Below are 18,283 nucleotides of genomic sequence, written 5' to 3'. Positions count from 1 at the left end.
TTCAAACCCCAACTCAAAGGGGCACAGACCTAGCACTACCGCTCCTCACCCTTTCCTCAGAACTCCCACCACTGTGAAGTTGGATTGTCTAATTAGCCTTATATTCTGTTTCTGTTTTGCTTTGAAGGGGCAAAACAGAAAGGCAGTAACATCTTTCATATTTAGTAAAGAGATATCAAACGTACAAAGTTCACTCTGTTACAGAAACGAGATTTCTTAGCTCTCCATTACACTAAAATCTTAAAATGTATTTTCTGAGGCTCAAAAACCGATCTGCCTCAATAACAAAGGAAAAGTTCTGTGTAGGTTGCTAAATGTAAGGATGCTCTTTCTGGCAGAATAAGTTCCAGAGTTTGAGAGAGCTGGAGTTAGTGAAAATAGTCTGACAAACTGTAAAAGTATATGCTTGTCCTGCTTTTGAACAATTCCTCAGGTCTCAGTTATTGATCTCCATCAGAGGAACAGTGCTGAGGCCTTCATGGGCCTTTGGTGAACCAATGATTCTCTTATAATTTTTACATACATACCATGTACTGCCGCTTATAACCACTTCCCAGTAATGCCGTCCGCTGTCAATGAACACATTGCCAGCTACTCCGTAGCTCCCTTGGCTCGTGAATCGCTCTGGTGTATGACTCTTTTTGGAGGAGGTTTCATCACGTTCCACTGTCAGGTTGTCATGAGACACTTTCAGTTTTCTATGAGCAGATTTGGGGTCCAGTTTAAATGGCTGACCTAGATACGCAAAGACAAAGGTAGCAGGAGAACAATTTGTCTTTAATTTTAAAAAAGAAAAGTCGATAGAAAGCATAAGAAGCATACAAGATTACATAATCATATTAATCTTGTTCTCTGAAGTGTTCTCAAGACAGACTGATTTTGCTCTCTGCACTAGCTGGTTTGCGCTGCCAGTTCACTGTCAATCTCATTGTGCACTAACATCCCTGTGTTGATAATCTCTGAAAAAGAGTCCTGCATAATCATCATGCCCATTATCTCTGACCTAGAGGTAACCTGAACACTCTAATTCTTGCATGTAATTGAAACCAATATACTGTTAATAATGGTCTGAGGGTTGCTTTTTTCACAGCGTATTAGATTTAGAATGTTACATTCTATTAATTCCCTAGGGATAAAGTTCCATAATAACATTTTCATCATTGCTACAAAAAAAGTGTATTTTCAAATCCCACAAAATGAATTTGAAAGTAAGAAAAAGCATTAGCCTTGTCTGTTCCTTCACTCGCAGCTTTATTTATAACAAGCACAGTCAACAATTCAGGATCAGTTTTGGAAGAATGCCTATGTGGTGCTGTACTGTTGGATATGATGCATTAAAATGAAGGAAGTGAACTATAACTTGGTCCAGATATCATGGTGTAAAAACATTGCTAAAATTGTTGATTTTGGCAAGTCTCTTCAGCTACAGCACAGTGCTTGCAGACAATATCAGGAAACTTTTTGGTAAACCAAACCCTGTAGATATGTAAAGACTGCCACAATTCTGATCAATGAGCTCTGTGTGTTAATAAGCAGGGTGACTGCTTACCTCTACAAAGATACAGCTAGAAAACTATGACTCTATGTGGGCTCCGTCAAAGCCCTTTCCCCTTCTTATTGTCTTTCATATCAAGGAAGAAATATGTAAGCAGAAGATTTGATTGCATGCATAGAAAATAGACACGAGCACTTTCATGAGGTCTGTGACCCTCTGACACTGACAAGTGAATTTCAAATAAGATGTAAATTGCTCAGTGTTTATGAAGGAACTGTTAAGTACTTTTCATGAAGTGAAACTGAAAGCATTAGCGTGGGAATATGAAGAAATGAAATTCCTCTGAATAGGAAGTTGATATGCACTGATTCAGATCTCCAGAAGACCTGAAAATGTAGAAATTTCAAGGGGAAAATGATGCAATACTAATTCTCAGTAAACATTATTATAGGTAAGTTAAAAATTAGACAAGAAGTATTTCTAAAGTTATAATCTATTTTCATAATATTTATTTACTCATGCATTATGTTTAAGTATGAAATAAATACACTGAATATTATTTGGGAGTGCATTTTGAAATCTTTTTCTTACATCCACAAGCTGCCTCCTTAGGTAGTTATTAGCCTTTGTGTCGTTGAAGTAGTATCTGAAGGATATCTTTCTTGGTACTGAACTGTATCTGCATAGACCCCTTCTCACAGTCACCTGAGAGGTTGCTTTTGTGCCACACTGGGTCACAAAAAGAGAAAAGGATGGAAGATTGTCATTTCCAGTGGGTCCTCTTGTGTGATACCAAATGCTTGGTAGCAGATACGTGGTTTGTACAAGCAGCAGGACAGAGGAATGCAATCAGGTAAATAGCAGACTCCAAACTGGTACGTGCCATTCCCTGCGCCCTCCTTCTTGCAATGCTGAGTTATCAACTCTCTTTGAGCATCCTCCCCCTCAATAAGCAGGTTTCAGAGAGTGTTCAATTTCCCATGACCAAAGCTGTTTATGATGACTACCGGACTGAGGGGTTGGCCAGGACACAAGAAAAAGGCTGAAAATCAGTCTTAAAATTACCATACTACATCTGCTAATAATTTGTGCAGCCATTTTTTTTTTTTTGAAGTGGGATCTCTAACTACTCTACCACCTCACTGATCACCATAAAAAAAAAATGAGGGGAAAGGAGCTAAAGAAGTTTTCCAGTGTCCTAAGAAAGAGATCATTCTGGAGAACAAAATTAAAGTAGCAATTATCTTATGAACACGATACAAAACTAAAATGTTTTACTGCAAACATAAGGAAAGGTTTTACTTTGTAGAGGAAAAAGAATAGATAGGACACTAAAACAAACCACAAAATAATATTTTCAATCATTTCGTATATGAAGGCTCTGTTCCTAAATGTTATTTCCAGAGACCAGAGTACAGATGCTTCTCTCAACAGAAAGTAATTTCTGCAGTAGTGGAGATACTGGCAATCTTGAATCAAGTTAAATAACTGGCTTTCACTGTGGGAAGCACTGTAAGTTAATCTGCTCTACACTCATGTGTCTTTCAAAGACCAAACCTAAAAAGGAGAAGAGTGCGTGTGCTGGATTTCACATTACTCACTGTTTGTCTTGAGCTTGCCTGGCTCGCTGCTTCTGCTGCCAGCCTGATTAATGGCCTTAACAATGAAGATGTACTTTGTGCCACTCTGTAACCCATGCACGGTGTAGTGGTTCTGCTTGATATTGGGAACAATCATCCAGCTGTCGGCTGAGTTACATAAACCTGCAATTTCAAACCAAGCACATTAGTCGTAACATACTAGACATTTTGTAAGAGGGAAACATTTAAAGCACTCCTGAGCATCCAATCACTGATAAAAAATTCGCTTCTCTACCTTTTAAAGTACTATTTTATTCAGTGGGTTGCTACTTAATTCTACTAAAGCATGTCACCAGCCTTCAGCCAAAGTTCCTTTTAACTTCTTGCTATATGAAATTGACCATAAAAAACAGGCATTTAAGAAAAGACTCACTGGAGGCATGAGCAGTCCGGGAATTTTCATATCGTAACACAAGGAATTCTTTAATGCTTAAGGATCGAGTACTATGGAGATCCTATCAATATACCTTTTGGATTAATTAACTCAGGGCAAGCTTCAAAAAACTAACATAAGCAGTAATGCTAGGAGGGTTGTGGAACCTCTTCTATCAGACATGCATTCTTCAAGACCTAAAGCAAATCATGGGAAGCCAAACTAGGTAAAATGTAATCACCAGAGCAAGCTTCAGCTTCTACACTCCAGACTTTGCTAGGATATAACTTAACAAGTCAGTTTGATTGATGCAACTTTTTGATTTCTATTCTCATGGTTAGATGTTGGCTGGGGAAGAGCTAGTTAATTTTCTATTCAGAAATATACCCTTTGGGATATATTTACTTCCTATCACACAAGTATAACATGCAGGATATAAATAAAACATAATCTGCAATATGATCTGCAAAATAGGAGAATACTCCATTAATATGAACTGATTCCACTGCATATATCAGTGTCACATAAACCATAAGAATTTCAATAGGGACAAGTGTTGGGTCCTGCAACCCTACAGGCTTGGGGAGGAGCAGTTGGAAAATTGCCTGATGGAAAGGGACCTTGGTGTACTGATGGACAGTCAGCTGAGTATGAGACAGCAGTGTGCCCAGATGGCCAAGAAAGCCAATGGCATCCTGGCTTGTATCAGGAAAGGTGTTATGAGCAATATTAGGGAAGACATCCTGCCTCTGTACTTGGCACTAGTGAGGCCTCACCTTGAGTACTGTGTTCAGTTTTGGGCACCTCAGTACAGAAAGGACATGGAGGTGCTGGAGGAGATCCAAAGTAGGGCAACAAGGCTTGTGAAGAGCGAGAGTGAGGTTGGTCTCTTCTCACTGGTGACAGGATGAGGGGAAATGGCCTCAAGTTGCACCAGGGCAATTTTAGGTTGGATATCAGGAAAAACTTTACTGAAAGGATTTTTAAGCACTGGAATGGGCTCTCCAGAGATGTGACTGAGTCACCATCCCTGGATGTGTTTAAAAACCATTTGGATGTGGTGCTCAGAGACATGATTTAGTGGAGGGCTGTTAGAGTTAGGGTAGCATGGTTAGGTTGTGGTTGGACTTGATGATCTTTAAAGTCTTTTCCAACCTATGATTCTATGGTTCTATAATCTGAGCTATTCTATGATTTGAAGATTCCGTTACTTTCATGTCAGTGAATCACCTGTATTATTCACTGTACATTTTGAACATCTCCTAGTCTAATGGATCCTCAGTCTGGTAACTCTTTTGTTATAAATGTTGAAATAAATCTAAGTTTACATTAATGAGATAAATAGATGTTCACCATCTTTTTTTCTAGCCATACAACTAAAAAAGGCATATGCAGATTAAAGTATATGGATGTGCGTAGATGCATAAGGCTGGAAAATCCAAAGGAAAAATTCATGACCGGATGGAGAAACTTACGAACTTTGCCTTGACAGGGCATGGAAAAAGTTGTGAATGCAAATGCACTATTAAACAAATGTACTATTAAACTAGTTTTCAGCTTTTAAATCTTTTTTTTTTTTTTTTTTTTTTTTACCAGCAAACCAATAAGAGAATTTTTAAGCAGCCATCAGTACTTTTAGTTCACATTTTAGCCAATATAACATCTTTATGTAATGAAAAAATTAAAAAGCTAACACAAAACTTTAAAGAATATGTGCCATGATACTGGTTTATAGATTCATCAACAATTCATAGCCATAACTAAAGGACTCCTTCCTAATTTGGATGTACTTTTCATAAAAGAAGGTCATTAGAAATAGAATTTAAAACCCAGATTTCAAGCTAAAAATTATGATTCTAGTATATCGCTTATTCTCCAGCGAGTCAATATCCTGAACATATGTAGCCTCCTTGTGTTAACTGCAAAGGATTCAAATAGCTTCAAACAGCTGGGTATGAATGGGTTTCCTAAAAGGAAGAATGGAAATAAAAGCAGCAGTATTTAAATATGGCAAAAAATATTTCAATGACTACTTTTCCCAGTAAAAATTTGACACAGATTTTACAGTAAAGGTATACTCTTTCTGTAGCTGAACTACCACATAGATTTTGCACTAAGGCCACTCACCTGGCTCAGTGGTGCTATCGCACAATAAATATTAAGCTAAAATAAAGTGAACTGAAACACTTGATTCAGATAGAGACCATAATGACTACGGAAGGAATCCCTAACTTAGATGCTTCAGATGGGGTATGAAATAACATCAGTAAGTCTGTAAAAGTGATGAATCATAGAATCATCATAGAATCACAGAATGGCCTGGGTTGAAAAGGACCACACTGATCATCGAGTTTCAACCCCCTGCTATGTGCCAACCACTAAATCAGGCTGCCCAGAGCCACATCCAGCCTGGCCTTGAATGCCTCCTGGGAATCCAGGCAGTAGACCTGGAAGTGTCATCTTATTCCATGTCCACACTTTGAAAGCAGTAGTCTATGGCATACATAGAACATATCTAAACAAATCCTTTTGTAGACAAAGCAATACCCAGATTTCTACTAGATCATCTAGCAACTACAATTCTATCAATCACTATAAGTCTCTAACGGATGCTCTTTTAGGTTTATATTTTTATAATTTCCTTGTTGTTTTATTGTAATAACAACACATTTATAACAATTAATTTATTTTTTATTTATAACAATAAATGTATTCTGTCTTTTATTGTTAACTTCTAGAGGCTGGTCACTCCTCAACAAAGTACTCAACTTGGATTTAAATATGCATGTGAAGGACTGTAAAAGTACAGATGCATTGCTAAAAGTCATTCTCCATTCTCTCATCCCAAGTATGTGGACTTACACATACACAATATCCATTATTCTGTAGGTACTCGTACAGAATAAGATATTATACTCTTAAAAACCCTAGCCAGCAGTTAGATTGCTATGTACATCCATAACCTCAATCATCTTATGCACTTCTACATCTCCCTGCTGAGGCCTGAAGGCAAAATGCTCACAGGCCTAGATTCATCCCACTTGGCAATGAATGAAGAGCAGAGCTCGTGAGTTAGGACTTTATCTACCCTAAACTCTCTCCACAGTCAGAAGAGAGAGATAGAAAGCCTCTGTTCGATGTGGCTAATCTGCCAGTGGAAGGCTCTGTTATTTCAAAAGTTACAAAACACACTGGACTTTGTCTCTCTTGTCTTAGGCCTCTCAGGTAACTATTGGTGAATGCACACTGTCTAACTTGGTTCCTTTGCTGCTCCAACAAGCTCTGCACATGCCTCCACAACAGTGGGTCCATGTGCTTCCTGGCTGTGAGCTATTTGATAACAGGTTTCTAGTTGAACATTGACTCAGGCATTCTGGGAATGAATTTTTGATGGTATCAAATGAGAAGTCCACAATTTTTTAGGATGGGGAATAGTAACTAGTGACAGCCAAATTAAGCTTTTAGGTATGAAAGAATATTTTGTGACTACACCATCTCCTGTTTTGCCCTATCAGAACAGTTCTTCTTCTTTGAATACAAAACACAATGGCAGAAAGATCAGGGAAGTGAGAGTGCAGCCAGCTAACATGAGCATCTGGGGGTAACATTATGCTCAGCTCCCTGCTGCTGGCAGCAGGCTAAGTGAAGCACACATCTTCTCCTCACTGGTGCATCAGCAAGAGCTAGGGGTTTACTATTGTACCTAGTCTTGATCCAGGTGAAATTCAGGTTTCTTGTTTCAAAAACCCAGGGCTTTTTATAGGGTTATGCAGGTGATAAAATGATGTATTTTAAAACTGCAAGAATGTAGAGAATTCAAATTACATCCTGGAATGGTGCAGTGAGCACAGTGATGTCCCATACAGGATGTGTGAGTTTACAAAATAAGTTTCTCAGAATCTGGAGGTAATAATTTGCAAAGCTTTTTCCCTGGTGTTGGCTGTTGATGTGCGTTAAAGAACAGATGGGAAAATTCCCAAGGTGTTAATCCTCCTAAAATTTACACAGGGAGGTTTTAATAAAACATATCTTCCTGAAAACTATAGCACAAAAGTCATGGGAAGGTTATTTAATCTTTTGAGTATTTTAATTATGTTTAAATGCTTTATTTAAATAAATTATTACAAATTCAAATTGGTAAAACAAATACAGTAGGTGAAAGCAACAGATAGTTCTCCACCCCCATCCCACATTCCCATGTGAATGAAAAAACATATGCAGGATTTCTGCAAAATATACCGTGATTTTTTCTTCTTTTCCCTAGAAATATACTCTTTTTGTATCTTTTTAAGAGGCAGTTTTCTGCCTTGATTTTGTGTCATTTTGTGTCATACTCACTGAAAACCTCAGTAACATTTTGAAAATTGTATGCAAACTGTTTTTAATAAATTAAAATGTCCAGAAAGAGACAAAAGATGGTAGATTAAAAAATTCATTGATAAATTGCAAATCTTTCAGGTAAGCATGAACTCCTAATTATCTTAGGACAGTTCTGTCAACATACCTTTATCCTATCTCATAGGAGAAGTAACCACAAAACACAAGGAATGTTTTGGTGCTACACTGCATCCTCAGTAGAGCAAATTTTACTATTTTGCTGATGTAACTAACATAAATTCAATTTAACAGAAAAGAGAATTATTTACTCTTTTGTGTTTTGGAGAGTCTTATGTGTTTTTCCTAAAGGTGTCTTGTTACCGATAGCGAAAAGCTGGATGTTTAAATTTTAAACTTCCTGCAGAACAGTAAAAAAGCTTCATGGTAAAAAAATGCTAACTCAAAAAATACTTGAAAATTTATTGAAATGAGATATTAAAATCATAATGCACATTAGCTAGCTAGTGACAAAGTCATTTCTAAAGCCTTTACAATATTCAGAGTGCAAGTATTAGATGCCTCTCAGAAAAGCAAATGTGTGAATACAGCTATGAGAACTACTGTGTTAGTAAAAGGCTGCGCAATTTAAACTTCTATATTGCTCTAATGCACAGAACAGTGCTGCCAAGCACTTAATAGCCAAGCCATTTGGCCACATTTGGAAGTAATCTTTCCTGTATGAAATAAGATTCAAAATGAAATATTCCAGTTGGATCTTCTCCACCAAATGTTAACTCTCCAATTTTTCAGTTAATAAAAAAGAATATAGTTGATTATGTTGGATAGAGAATACATTAGAAAAACATAGCATTGCTTGTTTTTGTTCCTGAATTCTCAGCAATCTCTGAATGATAAATGCCTCTGGTGGGGGAAATTTACTGAGGAGTGGAAAGTGCAGTCAGTCTGGCTCTGTGGTTTTAAGAAATGGATTCCAAAATAACAACTTCCATTAGCACGGTAGGTGGGTTTGTATGCAAAGTGACTCCTATTGTCTCAAGGGAAAAAAAGCTTGTTGGCTTAATAGAGTACTATAGCTACTGCCTCGTGACTAATTCATAGCTATAGTAATGCAGAACTGAAGATGATCTATGAACCTGTTTACATTACCTGCTTACAGGGAACAATAGCAGTGGAAACTTCCGGAGATAAGACAGAGAAAATTAAAAAACATATGTGCCACAGCATACAAATGTCATACATAGAAAGAAATTGGTGTTAATCTAAACTCTATTTCATTTAAACATGATTAAATAATAAAAAAAACTATCTTCAGTTCATCAAAACGTCAAGATTTCAGTGTAGAGAAAATAGCTTTGTTGTTTCACACTATTGAAGTACATTCCAGTATTCTAGGGATGATCTTAGACCCTCACACAGGGCAATGAAAATAATCCAGATAAGTGAAGAAACAACCAAGCAGTTTTATGAGTAAAATCATGTTAGTGGGCAAAGCTCCAGTACCAATGGAAGTTGGAATGAGCTGTGAGAGTCCTCTTTATAAGGAATTTGGGTAGACATTTAGCAGATCTATTAGACCTGAGGAGTACAACTCTTTCACTGAAGGTGTACAACTCCACATTAAATAATGATAAAAAAAGTCTGACAACATTTAGAAAAAACATCCACTTTTATATGCTTCCATTTAACTTGGATTAAATTATAGCTTTCAATGACATTGAAACCAGTAGCCAGGATATTTATGTAGGAGCTAGCTGCAGATAAATAAACAAATAAATAAACACATTAGCCAATCCTTTCCTTTCTTTTTCCTTCATTTCAGCTCTTTAGAAATTTTTATAAACAAAGTTTCTTTCCTCTTCAAACTTCTAGTGGCATCATTTTTTTCAAAATGATACAATTAAAGTTCAGTTTGCACACTGAGTAATTCATGCTATAACCCCAAATTATCATATTGCATCTCTGAAAGAAAACTAAAAAACTAATTGATTGTTTTGCAGATCAAAGCCTTCGCATGCACATGGGAAACCTACAGTTCAGTCTCAAAGTGAAATACCTTGTTATTTATTCACTTTAAAGCAAGACGTAAAGCCTCGTATCAAAAGGTGCAGAAATGGCACTTTTCTATTCATGTATAGAAGCAATAGCTGACTTGCATAAAGTCTTCTGGCATAAAGTCATAGACAAAAATAGGTCAGAAACAAGCAATACACTGCATTAAGTCATGGGGTCCTGTCTGCTTAACGGACAGATTAATCAGGGAAGCTTTTATTTCTTTACATATCTGATTCTAATGTGTTCCAAATTACTATTAAACTTTTGATATCTACCTTGCTCAGATGTAGGAGCATGTATTGAATTTTATTTGGTCTTTCCAGCATTCTTAAATTTTACCATTGCCCTACATTAGGTTGCTTAGTGAAATATTAAATGGAAGTTTAAACAAAACATAAATCAGTTTTTCAATGGTTCACTTTATTTTTCAGTCAATCCTGAATACCAATTGTGCTATGCAACTTAAAAATACTGCTAAAATGCCAGCATTTGAATCCTCAGATATGCTTTCAGATGCCTTGGAAAACTAATTCCAGTTTAGTGATGGAGAAAATTAGGTGTTCACACCAGCAGTGGAGTTAGCACAAGAGTTTGGCTCAATACTAGAACAGGACAAACAGCATACCATTTTACCACTGATATGAAGTATGTAAGCATGTCCTTCAAGCCTCACCTTCATCAAAGCGTCTCAACAAATTTTGTAATGACAAAATCACTTCCGCACTGGGAAGTACCTATCTAAAGCAAACTTTACCTAGATCAGTGTGTGGTTGAGGTATGTGATTGTAGAGAAAAGCAAATGCCTAGGAAGATGTTAAGTAGCAGTGAAAGCATACAGCAAAATAATTTCTCACCATGCTCTCCCAGGCTCTAGCAGCTTACTGCTCTGGGACTTCCTGAGCCATGAGGAAGTCTCTGAACTTCATTGTTTTCAGAGGTTTTCTTTTTTAATCAACAACCTTCTGTGACAATTAACTTCATAATTTAAATATATGTTGAATGAACAAACTCCATCTTTTGATTGATTTGATTGATTTCACACTCCTTCATCGTCACAAAGTAACCATATGTCAAATTGTTGTATTCCCATTAAATATACAGGGAACAGGAAGAAGTTAAATGATTTCTCCAAATTTATATTTAGTCAAAAATTGCTATCCACTGAACCCAGAAGTGCTGATTTCCTAGCCAAGGATTAGGCAATCTTGGAATGTTTTCTCAGAAAAATAGCTCTGTAATGACAAAACAATCCAAGGAAAAATCAGCAAATTTGCTCATTTGGGAAATGAAACAGTGCATGTATTTAATAATCATGGGCTATTATAAAAAATATCAAGAAATATTAGGTAACACCATTGTAAGTCAAAGTTACCATATTAACTGGTGTTCCACCGCTGTTTGCTGCCTTAGTCTTCACTGTACTGAGACCTATGCTCAGCAGCCTTGCAAACAGTCAGAAGGAAGTTTTAATCTGTACTTCTGACATAGGCTCTGTTGTCAAAAGGCATGTCATAGATATCAGGGTGGCTGCAGTGTTAACTAATGGACAGTTCAATACACTCTTACAAGTATATGACTAATCTAGACAGCAGAACCAAGTCTTTGTCCCTGCAACAAAAACTCTATGACACAAGAGACAAATCCTGTCAATGTGAACTATAATTATGATATTGGGAGTATTGCTTTGGATTTAAAATTTTGACTTTATGTCTTCCTAGAAAGTAAGTTTTTCTTTTGTTCTTGCCATACGAGTACCTTTCTGTTTAAAAGAATGCAGTTTGCAGAGAAACCACAAGGAAATAGAATTAGAAATGAGAAGGTTTTCACTTACTAACAACGTTAGCTTGTCCAGTGAAGATGGTGTACTGCAGCTCGTAAGAGACCACGCTGAACTCATCATCCGATGTCCAGTGGACAGTAATAGTATCATAAGAAGCTGTACAGAGCTCTTCTCGAATGGTGGGAGGGTTGGGAGCTATGAGATACAACAGGAAAGGCTTACCAACACAATCACTGAAGTATTTCCATCTCACCTCAGATTAGGGCATGCATCCGATGTATGAATTTGCAGCTATACTCTCCAACAATTTTTTCAAACCTTTTACTAAATCCAGTGATTACTTAAATTGTTAATAATCTGTTCCTAAGGAATTCTTACTATCCATATAACCATCTAAGAACTCATCTGAAAACACGAAAACATTTTGTATTGAAATAATTTTAAGATGCCATAGCAAAAATTATATGATGATGGTCACAGTAAACCGTGTCTGAGTGTGTACAATTAATATGTTTGTTTTACTAGGTTTGTTTCTGATCACCGAACTAAAATTATCAAAGTTTAATTGATGTATATATCAATAGGGAGAGTCAACAATCTTCACTGTTGACTTGAAAGCAGTGTTTGCTTGGCTTATCTTAACAGAGATTAGCCTAAATGGTATTTAAGAAATAGAAATCTGGAAAAGACTCCATTTTTTCACACTCAATCTTCTCTCCATGTCTATTTTTAGTTATTTATTAACTATCCCTTTTAATATAGATACAAATGATTTCTGTTGGCTACACATTCACTATTTTTCAGTTTTATGCAAAAGTTCTCATCATAGCATCATGGCTGTATAACCACTACAGTTAAAATTCAATATCATTGCTAATTAAATAATTATAGAAAAACATTTTAATAAAAAGCTGTCCCTCCATTTCATCTCTTCAACAAATAAGTTTGCTACAGTTTCTCTGTGTAGGAAACTGCAGTATTCTTCTACATTAATACACAGGTTTGATTTAAAGATCTATTTCCAGACTAAAACTTGAAGCAAACCTTGTAGATAAAAACTTTCCTGGTTTGCTCTTTCTATAAAGCCAAGCACCTATGTAAGAAAGAAATGAGTCTTTCTTTGGACCTTCCTGCCTGCTTGTCTCAGTGGGAACCTAATTCCTAATCATCTTCTTTATATGCCATCATCATGCAAAAAAATAATTCTTGCGCTTAATAGCATTCCTCCCAGCTGTCACAGAGTGAGGAAGGAGGGCACTCAAGCTGAAACAATCACAATATATCTGAATTAAAGGAAAAGGAAGGCAACTCTGAATGGTATTTTTGCTGTCAGTTCTTTAACTTTTGTTAACTGCAAATAATGGCCTCAAAAGAAAGTCAGTCTAAAGGAATTCCTCCTTTTCTTTTGCAGCAACTTATTTTACTGAGATATCTATTTTGCTTTCCATTAAGAATTTTTATAGTTCATATTCCTGGTTTACTGATGTATGTTCCCAAGGATTAAAGTACAGATGCATTTGCAAGCAGCCTCTTTCAAGCAAGAGGCATAAGGAAATGTTCAAATGTGTTTCATGATATGACTGTGATTTGTGATGCTCTAAATATTGTAGCATGGAAGCTTACCAGTGACTTTTCTCAGCAGAGGAACCCTTGAGACAGATGGATATTAATAAAGAAAGAGAAAGAAATGAACTAAAATAAGAACAGTCTCAGGAGGGGGATATCAATAGAAGGAGGATTTCCTTGAAAATCAAATGTTAGTACTGAACTAAAGTCTTCTCCAATCTTCTCCTGCACCTAACAGAACAAAACTCTATTTGCAAATGCACCTGCTATTACTGCAATATAGATAATAAGTATTAACAGTGGAAAGCAACAATTGCCAACTGCTAAATGAATTGTAAACTGCATTTCAGTAGTACCTAAGTCTCTCTACTCCTTTGAAAATGACAGCCTTGATACTCTTTATATGCACACCTGGTTGGCCTTACAGAAGACTGGAGATTTATAGGCCTTCACAGAACGAGAAGGACAGGAAAAAAAAAGAACCTGAACAAGACATATTTTCTCTTTCTATTTTTGATTAGCCCACACACAAATCAGACCACACTGCATGAAACTCAGCTCTTCAACAACAGTCATTTAATAAACTATCAAAATAAAACAAAACATACTTCCCCTGCAGACTGACAGGGAAATCTGCATATAAACAGTAGTTTTAAACTTTCAAAATAATGTAGAAGTCAAATTGTAAAATACAATATCCCACAAGACATACGCCTCTGAAGGGTTTGAGTTCATAAAGTGATTAAAGAGATTGACTTTAATCACTTATCTTCAACATTACATTTACCAGAACTGCTACAATGCTTGGTTGCCACCAGGGAAGCTCAACAGAGTTCAGAACAACCTCAAGACATCAGCATCTTTCCCACAGCCCTGACTAGGGCACACTCCATCACTGCCCAGGAATCGGGATTCCAGTACAGCAGAGCACAGCAGAGGAAGAGAAATCCTAGTCAGTTCTGCCCAGTCACAGTGTCGCAAGACATACAGCCTCATACTCCACTTCAGAAGCAGTGATCATCCAGGAGCACTTCCAGCCCCAGGCTGGATGTGGCTCTGGGCAGCCTGGTTCAGTGACTGGCAACCCTGCCCACAGCAACTAGATGATTTTTGAAGTCCTTTTCAACACAAGCCGTTCTATGATTGTATGATTTCAGGGTGAGAATGCAGTACTGACTCACAGTTATAACAAGACTGAAGCTTGACAGCTGATTTTCTTAATACCATCGGATATTTGCAGCCTCCTACCTGCAAACTGCTAACTGATGTGAGGGAGAGTTGAAAAAACATGTGAAGCAGCTCTTGAACACTCCACATTTACAGTCTTGAATAGTAAGGAAACCTGAAATCAGCAGCAGCAGACTTTGCAAGGCACAAAGAAAGTTACAGCAGTTTAAAAAATTGCTTCCAAACATCTTTAGTTCTCCTTGGTCATAGCATGGAAGTCTCCATAAGAGAACCAGGACAGACATGTGGGTGTCTGTCCAGTCGCCGCTTCAATCACTCTGACTTTCATACACCTGCATTTATGAATCAACACTCCCAGGAGTGAAAGCTATTGCCAAAGGCTGCTTTAGTCCATTTGTGTGACTTCAACTCAAAAATGCACAGACATATTTAAATAGTCCGGAACCATGTCTGAGATGCTTGAAAGGTTATCACTAATCTTAGCAAAGCAGTTCTTTAAACTTTCTCCTGGAAATAACAGAATGGTTATAGAACACAGAATGGTTTAAAGATCACCTTGTCTTAACCCACCTGCAATGTGCAGAGACATCTTCATCTAGAGCAGGCTGCTCTGACAAAAGGAATATTAATACTGCTGGATATGAACATGAGGGAGGTGAGGAAGCTGCTCTCAATCTCTCAGCTGTTAATTACTGCCTCCTTGATGTATCATGATACCAGACTGAAACAACGTGAAAATAACTTGAAAGGCACAGTCACATCACAATGAATGTTTTACTAACATGCCACACATGAGATGGCAGCAAGAACTCAGCCAAATCACCATGTATGCGTGGTCTTTGGGTAGACTGGAACTATTCATGAACAACTGAATGGAAAGAGATTATAACCAAAGCATGGTACTGGATTGCTTGAAGAATGGCTTTACTCTTTTAATAGTAAAAGTAAGCTAGAAAGAAGGACAAGTTGCATAGGTTTCAAGAATGAAGCTGTTTCTATGTGAAAAAAATCCTGGCATACACCAGAAAACACATATTTGTTAGTGCAGTCTTAGCTAAAGTAATGGATGAAGAAAATGTAGCATTGTTTCAGATGGGATCTCTGAAGCAGGGAAAACTGCAAGATGAAAGGATAGATGTTGCTGCAACTGATTTCACAGCATTATAGCATAAGAAAAGTATTTCTGATTCACAATGGATAAAAATGTTCCTACATCAACAACACTGTGCAGAGAATTTGCAAGTCACAGGCACTGGTATCTAGCTAGACACATGTTAAGGAAAAAATGAGTTCCAGATGAAAAGCCTGAGCAACTGGCAAGATAGAAAACTTTCAAAATACATTCAAACTACAGATACCAAGGAAGAAACAGTCAGGGGAAGATTAAAGGTATTGTTTTACTATCCTGAGCTTGACATCTCAATGTCGAGCTGGCAATTTTCAGAGAAAGAGCAGAGATTTTCATTTGGATAGAAGCAGCTCTGGAGTGACTGAAAGAAATAGCCTAGGAGGAAAGAAAGATTCAAGTTTCAACGTGCCACATAGAATATGGCTTGGAAAAACAGAAGATCAAGAAGATCTGATATATAGTACACTGGGAAGAAACAAAGAAGAAAATCTCCAGAAGATACCTGAGGTCAATTGCTTTGAAAGCAACTGACGGCAGAGAGAATGAGGTTGGAATTCAAGCTTTGACATTTTGTTCAGAAGCAGGACAGATGTTAGATGTAATATAGGCATCCACTCTTAATTGGCAACAAAGATGTATTGCTAGAACTTGCGAATGGTCTTTATTTTACCTAACTGAAACATGATAAAGGTATAGCCCAATTCACTCTGTCACTCAGATTTCGATGTAAAATCTACAAAGACTGCATTCATCAGTCAGAAAGGAGAAAATAAAACAAATGTTCCTCTAGAGTTTCTGAATAATAATAGAGAAGAATCAAGTGCATTTGACTTTCAGGGTTATATATACACACATACACATACGCATTATATACATAGATGCATTTACATAAATATTTTTAAGTCTGAATCAGTCACATTTTATGTTCAGTTAATTCAAACATGTTTTGGATTTTGCCATTGCAACCAGATGATATTCATTAATGTGAAGAAAAATAATAAAATACAGGGCCAGCTAAAACTGTTTTTCACTGAGCATCAAAGGCAAGGATGAAAACGGTAGATTAGTGTAAAACAGCTTAACAGCTTGATATATTGCAATTTCCCCTAGACTGGATTGTGATAAATTTTTCAAGACTGTGAACGAGGTAGGAAGAAGGCACAGAAGGAGCACAGCCAGTATGATGGGCCACAAACGGAATCCTCGTGGCACTGACTGAATACTGCAACAAGACTGCTCTTCATTTTGGAACAGACACATCCTTCATCTTCTGCACTGCACAGCAATTAGACTGATGATATTGACACGTGACGTGCAAAAAGTTAAAGATTGGGGGATGGGGGAACAGACTGCTAAATGGAATTTGTCTCAAATACCTTCAAATATCAAAACCATAATTATCTACTTTTGAATGAGACTTTCCAGCCCTTGTTTGGAGCCAATTAGGAGAAATAGGCACCTCCAGAATAGTCAGTTGTGGGGTATACCTGCCTCAAGATGAGGTGGATTTTCCTCTTCTCTGACGATAAACAATTTGAGGCCAATTATTCTACAGGCAGATTCTTAGGTCTGGGCAAATAAGTCTGGCATTTTTGTTAACCTTTCCTTTCACTTCCTTGTCTTTTTACAACTTTAAGGTGAGCCCTCAATTTTGGCGCAAAACTTCAACAGACATTGGGGAGAGAGGCAAGGAGGGGAAAGCCAGACATCCTAACATTTAACTGGTAGCAACTGGTGTAAAAAGTAGCAAGTAACTTTCACCAGATTTTTGTGTATTATTTACTTGAGTGTCCATACACTGACTACATTCACAAGTTACACAGTGATAAGAGTTTTCTTCCAAAAAACACTGCTCATTCAGATATGGTAAGATCTCCACAGATCTACTCTGTTGCAACTCTGTGCACGCAGACAGCCTTGTTTCTCTTAGAATTCATTTAATCATTTATTCCCCTGTAGAAAAGCCAGAAATGAGCCCTCTGCATCTCAAAAGATCCCATGTTTGGCATGAGGAGACTCTATGCTCCTGCATTCTTCTGAAATAGCAGGAGTACATTTCCTGCAATCTGGGCAAAGAGAATGGGCCCACGTAGAGTTTTCAAGTGCTTTTCTAACAGTGCTTTGTGTTTTTCCTTGCAAATTGTGACTATTAACAGAAGACGCTTAAGGATCTTGCAAAATGAAAACTCATGCCCTGTCTCTTCTGTTTTCAATTGAAATGGAATGAATTGTTCTAATTCTGGCCCTGAAATTAAAACATCCTAAATTACAGTAATTTGTTTCTCTTTGTGAGTCATTATATACTCTGAGACTGCACATGACTCGGGCCATCAGTAAGGATTCAATACTGCAGGAGTCAACAGGCCAAAGCTCTCAGCTAACTCTGCAGAGCACAATGCATGCTCCCCAGCTCCAAACACAGCATGGTTCTGCGGTTAAGTGATGGGGAAAAGGCACAGTTGCTACAAGAAAACATTTTCCACTACTAAGCCCTCCATGCTGATAGCTTGAACAGCTTCTGGTTGCCCAGGACATCTGCCAGACTGCAATCTGCTGCAGCGAGAAGGCAGCCCTAAGGGATAGTGTAGTTCTTGGCACATCTGCCTCCTGGGAAACAGCACTGGGTCCCTGGTCCCCTTCCTCTGACTTGGGGCTGTGATTTGGGCCACTCCAGGCTGAGCTCCAGCTGTTCGTTTATTTCACTCTGCTGCTGTGACTTTTA

At 37.5% G+C, this 18,283-nt stretch overlaps 1 protein-coding gene across 7 annotated transcripts in view; it reads right to left on the bottom strand.

Moving 5' to 3' along the window:
- The window catches only part of MID1 (midline 1), a 246,674-nt gene that overhangs the window by 12,971 nt on the left and 215,420 nt on the right, over positions 1–18,283 (bottom strand). For all 7 annotated transcript variants that reach the window (XM_010726623.4, XM_085212395.1, XM_085212409.1 and 4 more), the window contains exons 7-9: positions 11,730–11,873; positions 3,097–3,258; positions 528–735 (exon numbers count right to left, since the gene is read on the bottom strand). In XM_010726623.4, coding sequence (XP_010724925.1) covers positions 528–735; positions 3,097–3,258; positions 11,730–11,873 — 514 coding nt within the window. The remainder of the gene's footprint in view (positions 1–527; positions 736–3,096; positions 3,259–11,729; positions 11,874–18,283) is intronic.

The sequence above is a fragment of the Meleagris gallopavo genome, chromosome 1, assembly GCF_905368555.1.
Source record: "Meleagris gallopavo chromosome 1, MGAL_WU_HG_1.1, whole genome shotgun sequence".
Taxonomy (NCBI): domain Eukaryota; kingdom Metazoa; phylum Chordata; class Aves; order Galliformes; family Phasianidae; genus Meleagris; species Meleagris gallopavo.
Note: the sequence above shows the minus strand (reverse complement) of the source record. Positions and strands in the feature narration are given on the sequence as shown.